General features: G+C 41.5%; 1 protein-coding gene across 1 annotated transcript; it reads right to left on the reverse strand.

Annotated features, from left to right (window-relative positions):
• Nucleotides 1–471: 471 nt before the first annotated feature.
• LOC310824275 (small ribosomal subunit protein eS24) lies at nt 472–4,617 on the reverse strand. The gene is made up of 5 exons (XM_083697143.1): nt 4,557–4,617; nt 3,669–3,734; nt 3,364–3,573; nt 2,137–2,250; nt 472–647 (listed from the first exon to the last, which is right to left on the reverse strand). The coding sequence occupies exons 1-5, from the start codon at nt 4,557–4,559 to the stop codon at nt 645–647; spliced, it is 396 nt and encodes a 131-aa protein (XP_083553269.1). The 5' UTR covers nt 4,560–4,617; the 3' UTR covers nt 472–644.
• Between the last annotated feature and the right edge of the window lie 5,609 nt (nt 4,618–10,226).

The raw sequence follows: 10,226 nt of genomic DNA on the forward strand, positions 1-10,226 counted from the left end.
TCACAAATAATCAATCCTGATGAGCAAAGAGAGCCCCCATGTGGCACTTTGTGGAAATAGACTGTCAATTATACAACAGAGTTGATGGGAAAGGTAGGTCTATAATGCAGTCATCTACAAAGTTTATAATCACTCATCAGTGTTTGTATGTCATGCATCCTTTATGTTAATTAAAGCTATTTTGTGAGTGGACTTAAAAATGGGCTCAATCTTTGTGAGAACGCAATAATTCTGATTTGCCCGAGATACGGACATCTGCTTTGACAGTGTAATGCAATGCAAAGCTCTGAGATCCTGGGGGAGTGTGTGTCACCAACTCTAATTATGTGCATATTTGATTAGTGTGTATCAAGAGATCTTGACCTAGACTCCATTCTTCTTCTTGCCCATAATTCCCATCATAGCATCAACTCAGAGTGGTCTATTGGCCATGAAACAATGTATACCTAACTATTGCACATGTATTCAAAAGACTATTTGAAACAGGTTTAATTGCACAACTAAACATTACAAGCACTCATTAAATGTTAATGAATGAGTCGAGATTTCAAATAATTCCCCCCCGCCCCAAAAAAAAAACTTTTTAATTTGATGACAATACACAAGAACATCTTGACAAGACGACCTTCGCTGATTTACCGGTCTCACTGGAGGGAAACAAAGCAAAATTAGTATATTTGCAACAATCCATGATGGACAAGTTCAGTGTCAAACACCAGTTATACTACAGTACCTAGGGAAGAGTTCTTAGGCTTAAGCATTAACAGTAATGAAAAAAAGTGGGATCTAAAGGAGGAAGGGGGGCTCAATCTATACATTTTTAACTGCAAATGTACAATGTGCAAATAACTATTACAGTCACCAATCATAATTTGAATGTCACAGATGACATGCGGTTCAAATTGCCTCATATTGAAATCATTGTATTAATACTATTAACTGACAACCAGGTTTACTTATCTGTTAAGATGTGAAATGGCATAACTGTACAAAAGTAGTATGACCACAACCAATAATTAATCTAAACAAGTCAACTTTAGAAGCAGAGTTATGCCAAAACTGCAATGGTACTTTTTTACATTTGAGCCAGGCTGGTTTTAGAGGGCGAGTATACACTTGAAGAGGGGATTTAAGATAAAGGGTAGAGGTCAAGAAGGTATTTGACACCGGAATAGAAAAGGTAAGGCTGTGGGGACTCAAGAGTCTAGGGTGAGACATGGAGCTCTAGGGTCTATTGGAACTAGAGCCAATGTGCAACACAGAATAACACCATGCCAATTCTTAATTCTACTGGTATACCTGAAAATGACACTTCATTTCTGTAAAAGAAATCCATGGGAGGCAAAATAAAAGGCAAAAATATGGAAGAAAGTAACATTAACCTCCTGACTCAACACTTTTCACACCTACAATAGATCTCTGAATGGCTACAAGTTGGCTTCCTGTAAGAAGTGCAAATTCCACTAAGGGAAAGAATGGCATGGCCAACAGAACCCATTCCAGTGCAAAGTTTATGTTTCAATAAAGCCAAGTACACAGCTGCCTTTCACTGATCAAGTCTATGGGAACTAAGGTGAGCAGAACTATAAATTATCATCAATAAGGTTTAGGTTCAAAAGGTTTCACTGGGATCTAAAACTATTAGTCGTCAATTCAAACTCCCTAACAGTGTCATGAGTTAGAATGAGCCACCAGGGATAAACTGGTAACTAAAAGCCATTGTAAAATGGGAGGTGGGTGATACTTTGTGGGGGTTAGCTAGGACCAACACTCGTGCATATTTGCACACAGCAGTTAGTCTACTGATGAAAACATGTACCTTCTACAATCCCAAAGAACAATCAATAAGAGGAAAGATGACAAAGCAAATAAAAACAGTAAGAGTCAGATTAAGGTAAAACGAACAAGGAAGAATGTGTGAGATGACTAGTCTAAGAACAAAGTGAACGTTTGCGAGTGTCTCAATAGTCAAGAGGCTTCCTCTCCTTATTTCCTTCATCTGCAGTGATGTGAAAGAATCACATATTATTTTCATCCATCTCATCTTTTTAGATCAGTGCAGCTGATGTTGGAGACAAACCAAAGAGGAAGCTACTTCAGACTATTGGAACTCATTCAGGAGAGATCAGATATTACCTTTTTGCCAGCAGCTCCCACACTGGCTTTCTTGGTGCCTCGTACTTTCTTCATTCTGTTCTTGCGTTCCTTGCGCTGTTTTCTTGACGACTTCTTCTTCTCATAGAGGCCGTGCTGTAGGAACACGGAAATGACATTTAAAAACATGATTGTACAAAAGGAGTGGACACAGAATGGTCATTTTGGTGTTGATAGCAGGGATGTAATCATGACTAGAGCCCAACCGATACTGGATTTTTGGGTCCGATACCGATTTATGGGGGGCAACATTGTGATAAATCTGCAGATATCTTTTTGTTCCTTTTTAGCACAGTTATCATAAGTAGACAATAGCAAAAGGATGCTCTTAATGCTGATTAGGCAATAATCCATCTCTCAATGACCTGAAATGATCTCCATTGATAAATAGTGCAACATATATTTTACATCAAGTTTCTTACGGCAAATGTGAATCACATGTTCAGTGCACTGCATATTGACAGTGATTTGCTGTTCAATCTAACATCATCCACTGAATAATTTTTTATACTCAGTATATTTCATCTCCAAACACACACTGTGAAAAGCATTCTATAAGATTTGGCAGTTTATTCCAGCTCTCCCCAAGACAAACTTTATCAAAGCGGTATATTCCACTCTCTGCAAACAAACTTGCGTTGTGCAGTCCATGCTGATACGGTTAATTGGAACTAAGCACTCAAGATGTTTGTGACAAGTTAGCTTGAACTTGTGACTCTGAAATTGGATACAAGGCTAGCCACATTAACTGGTGAAATAAATTATTGGTAATTAATCCTCATGCCGAATAACTTGTTCAGTCAGCCTCCTTTTAGTTAGCGACTGTGCTAATGGACTTCAGTGCAAAATGCTAACGTTACTTTGCTAAATTCAGCCACTTCAGTAGGCACTCTAACGCCAATAAACAACTGTATAACTTGCCCTTAAAACGCCAATTACACAGATTTTCGATAATTTTGGAATGTGAGGCTGACGCACATCAGGGCATTATCGGAGGAAAGTGTCGATAGATATCAGTGCTCCAATATATCTGTCGGGCTCGAATCATGTCCACAGAAAATCTGGGGGAGAAATAGGATAACGGTTTGGTTGCTTTGGAGGATTAATGTCAAATCAGCAGGAATTCCTGACTGATCAGTCAGAATATCAATCCCTGTGAGAAACAAGTGATGAGTGGGAGAATATCAATACATTTTTAACATCACTCACCCTGGCAAGCCTGTGCTTGGGCTCGTTCTTCTTTGCATAGTCTAGAGAGTCATAGACCATGGCAAAGCCTGTCGTCTTGCCACCACCGAACTGGGTTCTGAAGCCAAAGACAAACACCACATCAGGGGTGGTCTTGTACATCTTGGCGAGCTTCTCTCTAATCTCAGTCTTGGGGACTGTAGCCTTGCCTGGATGCAGGACATCGACAACCTACAGGGGGAAATAACAAGACAAGTATTGACTTGTCTGCTATATATGCCATAGTTTGGTTATGTGCATGCAAGGAAAGAGAAATTGGGGCTTACCATTTGCTTCCTCTGAAGCAGTCGGTTGGTCATGAACTTCCGGGTCCTAACTGTCACTGTGTCGTTCTGTAATGGAGGACAGAGTAAAACAATTGCTCATAGCCACATCAAGACATTTCAGCATAAAGCATGACTTTTAATAGTTAGCCAATTTAAGCCAATCATGCATGGCAGACAAGACAAATCATACGAGCTAGATTTGCTGTCTTACAAACATGCCATTCCATACTACACCTGCAAAGGTAATGTTGGTCAGGTGAATACCTAGCCTGGCCAACATTCGGCTAAGGTTGGTGAAACCATGTTGTCAGGTTGCTAAACTTGCATAAGCGTCACCATCACTAAAACAGCTTTCCAACAAAAACTACCCATCCCATGAATATCAGCAGCTACTGTACGCCTTAACACTCTAGATCGTCAAGTCACCACCGTGCACGACAGGTGCCCTCCACAATGCTGTGGCATGCCATTTGATTCCAGTTAGTCACTAGCACGCAGAGGCAACAGGACAGACACCAAACCTTGCTTGCTAGTCAGTCAGTACCTAATGCTTTGTGGCCAACTTGTCCATCCCCTTACGTGGACTATTCTGACCAGTAAGCCAAAGTAAAGCTCACTACCAGGCAAAATCACAGTAATATCGCTCAGCATTGACGTGTACTTTGTAGCTATGGTGCTAGTGCGTACAAAACGAGACAGCTAATGCTATGCCACTGGTTTAATCGGAGTTCGGAAATTGCATCAAAATAAATGTTACCATTTCAATATCGCAATGTTTCTGTCGGGATGCCTTGTAATAATACACTGAGGTAACGAATATCACATCGATGAAGGGATGGTGGGGATAAATAAAGGAACTTATTGTACAATTTGTGGCACTAAACTCACCATCCTAGCGTCAGCCTCTCTCAGGGATGCGGAAAAGAAGGAAGGACCTGCAGGCGGCCAACCATATGCCAGAATGGAGAGTGTGCGTTCTACACGTTTGCCTGACGTAAAATCGGACAGAAAGAGAGTAATTGATGCGAGTGTTCTTTTTTGGGAACTATTCAGTGTCGAATTGTATTTATTGGTGGCCGTGCTTCTTTATATGTCAGTCTTTGTAGTTTCTTTACACTAATGTGTGTGTGTGTGTGTGTGTGTGTGTGTGTGTAAGTAAGTAAGTAAGTAAGTAAGTAAGTAAGTAAGTAAGTAAGTAAGTAAGTAAGTGTGTGTGTGTGTGTGTGTGTGTGTGTGTGTGTGTGTGTGTGTGTGTGTGTGTGTGTGTGTGTGTGTGTGTGTGTGTGTGTGTGTGTGTGTGTGTGTGTGTGTGAATAAGGTTCCTCTTCGCTGGTGGAAAACTGTGTGTCACTGTTAATGGTTGTTCATTCTAAACGTTCTGCACTTACTCGCTGTGGTGATCAAAAAACTAGGTTTTTACACTTGCAATCTTTTTCCTCAATCTGCTGTAGATGTCCTAAAACGAAGTAGGAAAATTGCACAAATCACCCTGCACACATTGAAAAGATCTTTGGTGTTGAGGTTGCAATAATATATCCTTCTGTTATGAAGTGTGGCCGATTTTTATTTTTCAAATAGAAAAATATATTTCTATTATAAAATAAAATAAATAGGGTATGGTCTCTATGCCATTACATTCTACATAGGGGATGGCGGTTGTATTGATCACATTGGTCTCTTGCTATACCCCTGTTTGAGGTCACCAGACGGGGCCTGCCCATAGCGCAATAGGTGAACTAAACTGATTGAAAATGGACAAAGTCGAAAAATGTCTTGAGGTATTTGACCCACGGCACCCATTCTTTAATGACAACCTAAAGACGGAGAAGTCATGGAATGCCATTGGTCTGATTGTGGGTGCTTCAGGTGAGTTTTACATTTTCTTTACGTCCCTAATCTGATGTTTTTGCATATCTGCAAAAAATGTGTTTACTTTTCACCTCACTATGATATAACATTATTTAATGGACTACGAAATTCCGGGCCACTGTCAGTGGCGACCTTCTTTGCAAAATGTCTAGAAATCTTATAATAGAATAATCAGATATGTGCCATTGGTGGAAAACTGTGTACACTTCGTGTGAAGGCCAAACCCTATTTGCAGTTATTCTTTTCTTGTAGTCTGTTACTTAAGAACTATTGACATTGTTACAACATTGTATTGATGTTGTTATTCTTTTATTGTAGTTGTTAAGCATCAATGTGAAGGCAAAGGTATAGGCTATATCCCAATGTATGAATTGCCATTCAATGATGAGACTGTATACGCTAAATAGAAATAGTCAGACAAGCAGAAGTACACATTTTATTATAAACATAATAATACAAATGCTAACTATATACAAAAAAGAGAAACAATAACTATGTACAACACAATATGGCATATACAGTGCCTATAGAAAGTCATCATACCCCTTTGAAATAGTTACTATATTTGTCGTACAGCCTGAAATCAAAACCCATTAAAAAAAAACTTTTTCCAGCTTTATGTACAAATTTAGCCATACAACATCAAACTAATGAAAAAAAAGGCGACAGTTCTGAACATTTATAAAAAATGAAAAACAAGAATAACAGGGTTGGAAAAGTCATCAGTCCCCTGATTTAATACTTTGTAGAGCCACCTTTTGCTGCAATTACAGCCATCAATCTGTTTGGATATGTCTCTACTAGCTTTGCAGCTGTAGATGTCCTAAAGCTAGAGCTAGATTTGAGAATATTTGCCCATTCTTCCTTGCAGAATTGTTCGAGTTCAGTCAAATTCCGTGGTGAGCGGCGATGGACTGCTCTCTTCAAGTCCATCCACAGATTTTCTATCGGATTTAAGTCAGGGCTCTGACTTGGCCACTCAAGGACATTCACCTTTCTATCCTTAAGCCACTGCGTTGTTCTTTTGGCGGTATGTTTAGGATCGTTGTCGTGTTGGAAGGTGAATGACCTGCCCATCTTCAGCTGTCTAGCAGAGGGACGCAGGTTGTCCTCAAGAATTTGGGTGTACTTGGCAGCATCCATTTTCCCTTGAATCCTGACCAATTGCCCAGTCCCCGCTGAAGAGAAACATCCCCACAACATAATGTTGCCACCACCATGCAGTAGGTATGGTGTGTTTTGGGTGGTGTGCGGTGTTTGGTTTTCGCCAAACATAGCGCTTGGAGTTCAGTCCAAAAAGTTCAATCTTAGTCTCGTCTGACCATAAAACCTTTTTCCACATGGCAACAGAATCTTCCAGGTGTGTTTTTGCATAGCACAAACGAGACTGACTGTGGCACTTTTTCAGAAAAGGCTTCTTTCTTGCTACCCTGCCATACAGGCCAGCTTTGTGTAAAGCTTGTGAGATTGTTGTCACATGCACAGACAGACCAGTCCCAGCCATAAAGACTTGTAAGTCCTTCAAAGTTGCCTTTGGCCTCTTGGTAGCTTCTCTGATCAATGTCCTCCTGGCTCGGTCATCCAGTTTGGACGGACGGCCTGATCTAGGCAAGGTGTTGGTGGTGCCATACGCCTTCCACTTCTTAATGATGCTCTGAACGGTACTCAGAGGGATAGCTAAAGCCTTCGAAATCTTTTTGTAGCCTTCACCTAACTTGTGCCTTCCTACAACTTTATCCCAGAGGCCTTTTGAAAGTACCATGGTGAATTCTTTGCAGAACCATGCACTTCTAGTAGTGGTATCCTCAAGAAACAGCTGGTTTCATTCTGAAGTAATCAAAACCACTACAATTGATTTCAGGTGGGGGGCAATTAGCCTGGTGTTTGATCTGGAAGTTGATTGGTTGCACCTGAGCAAGTTTATAATGGTATACTCTAAGGGGCTGATCACTTAACCAAACCAGGTATTTCACTCATTAATTTTTAATAATTGTCCAGATTTTTTTATTTTTTTATTTTCACTTTGATGATGAGGGTTATAATGGGTACATACAGCTCAAAAAAGTTAGATTTGATTTATTTTCATTTCCAAGGTGTAATGTGACAAAAGGTAAACATTTCACAGGGTATGATGACTTTCTATAGGCACTGTATGTTACCCTATTTACATCTTAAGTCAATGTTGAAGTGCATTTCATCGAAAGGTAATGATATAGGATATAGGATATAAAAATGTGTTATACAACAAACTGAGGGATGCTGCTGTTGGGAGAGGAACGGTCTCCTTATACAATAAAAAAATAATTAAAAAAAAACAATTACGCTGGTAACAGGACATGGGTGTATTTTTCACTGCAGCACAATGGGATGCAATCTAGAAAAATACAGATTCAATATCACAATGTGTAAGGTATAAAATTAGCCAAATGAAGGTCCTGCATCGGGCCTACATCACACCACACAGGCTGAAAAAGATGGACCAAAGCCTGTCAAGTTTGTGTTGGCATGGCTGCGGTGAGGTTGATACACTTATGCATCTGTTCTGGAACTGTCCTGACATTAAAAGATTTTGGACTGAGGTAATTGATATGTTGTTTGTAATATTTAATGTATGTATTCCACTGAGTCCTTTTGTGTGCCTGCGAGGAAGTAGGGTGGATAATGTTCAGTCTTGTGTCCAGAGGTGGAAAGAGTACTGAAATATCCAACTCAAGAAAAAGTACTGTTACTTTCACTCAAGTAAAAGTAAAAGTTGTAGTCTCTGAAACTACTTAAGTAAGAGTAAAACAGTAGCTTATTAAAAAGTACTTAAGCAAAAGTAATTCACGTTACTTTTAAAGATTTTCCTTTTTTATTAGTTCATTTCATTGCCTGATGCTCAACATTTCCCATGCAATGTAGAGGAATAGAGGAAGAGAGGAAATTAACGTAAGAACAAACATATTTAAATTCAGTATTCCATAAGGTAATTATGCAAAGCATACAATTCACATATCAATTGAAAATATAATAGAAAAAACTTAAAATCTGACTGACCCACTAACTCATCCATCCACTTACTGCCTCACTCTCTCACCCCTTCACTCACCTATTCATTCACTCACTCACTCACACACCTATTCACTCACACAAAATGGGGAGTACCAGGGCATACTGGACATCAATCACATGTATTTGTATCACACTTTTTACATAGACAAATGTCACAAAGTGCTTCACAACAAAAACAATACTAAACAATATGAACACCAAACCATACACCACCAAAAGTAAGCCAAGGAAAAAACTCCCCAGTGGGTAGAGAAATATAGGGCACAGTGACAAGGAAAAACTCCCTGGGAGGAAGAAACCTTGAGAGGAACCAGACTCCAGGGGGACCCATCCTCCTCAGGCTGATTAGGTGCTGAACAGTAAACTAATGCGAAATGTGGTATGGTGCAAGAGTTCAGGGGTCCATAGTGAAGGGCAGCTTTCTGCGCATCTAAGGGACATCTAAAATACATATAAAGGACGAGGCCAGCACCTGCTTACACTGCGTCCACTCTGTCATGGGCCGGCTCACCAGAGGGACATCAGGGGGGTAGAGGGGGCAGCAGCATGAGCCCAAAATGCCCAGAGCCAGCACCATGACCATCCCAGCACGCACGGTACTGGGCCGTATGCCTGCACTGGAAGGGCCTACAGCAGAGGCCCCAGCCAGCCCAAGCCCGCACACTGCAAGAGCCCACCCACCACTGAACGGGAAGAAGGACCTGAGATCGCCCCAGGCAGCAGATGCCGCCCCCCCAACCTGTACCAACTCGGTAGAGGGGCTAACACCAAGCACCCAAGCCGAACCAGCCTCGACTCGTCCACCGGCGCAGGGCACCCCCCGTCCATAAACTGCAGCCAGACCCGGATAACGCCAGGGGCAACCACCATCGCCCCCAATCTGTATAGCCCATGGCACACGCCTGCATGGAGAGTTGTGCAGCAGCAGCCCTGGCCAGCTCAAAGCCCCAACCCGCCAGCGCCTGCTCAGCCTGAGGGATAAGGAGAGCATGGAATCGTCCCCAACGGCTAACACCAGCCACAAGACCAATGCCAAAACAGTGGCATTCCTGCATCGGGTGGGGAGGTGCAGCTGCCCAGGCTGTCCCAGCCCCCACATCACCAGAAGGCGCCCCAGTAACCACCCAGCAAGCCAGCCCCCAGGCACAGACAGCAAGGATGGTTTATCACCGGGCTAAGACCGGTCGTAACACTGACTAAAGAGATGAGTCTTGATCCTCAACTTGAACATTTAGACTGAATCTGACTCCCAAACATGAATCGGAAGATTATTCCAGAGATGGGGTGCTCTGTAGCAAAATGCTTTGCCCCCTGCCGTAGTCTTAGATATTCTGGTATCTTGTGAACGAAGCACATGTGAAGGTTTGTATTGCTGAAGGAGGTCGGCGAGATACGAGGGAGTGAGTCCATGTCATGCTTTATCGGCTAATAATAACATTTTAATGTCTGCTCGTGGTTTAATCGGAAGCCAGTGCAAAGAAGTACTTGAGTAATGTGATCATACTTTTTGGTTCTAGTAAGGATTCTAGAAGCTGTATTTTGTACTAGTTTCAGCAGACATGCCTGAAGCACGGATTGGATAGAGCTATTTTTTAATACAGCACTGTGATTTAGCAGTCAAATTAGCTCTGGAGGAAA

This window comes from Argentina silus (assembly GCF_951799395.1).
Source record: "Argentina silus genome assembly, chromosome: Y".
In the NCBI taxonomy this organism is placed as follows: Eukaryota; Metazoa; Chordata; class Actinopteri; order Argentiniformes; family Argentinidae; genus Argentina; species Argentina silus.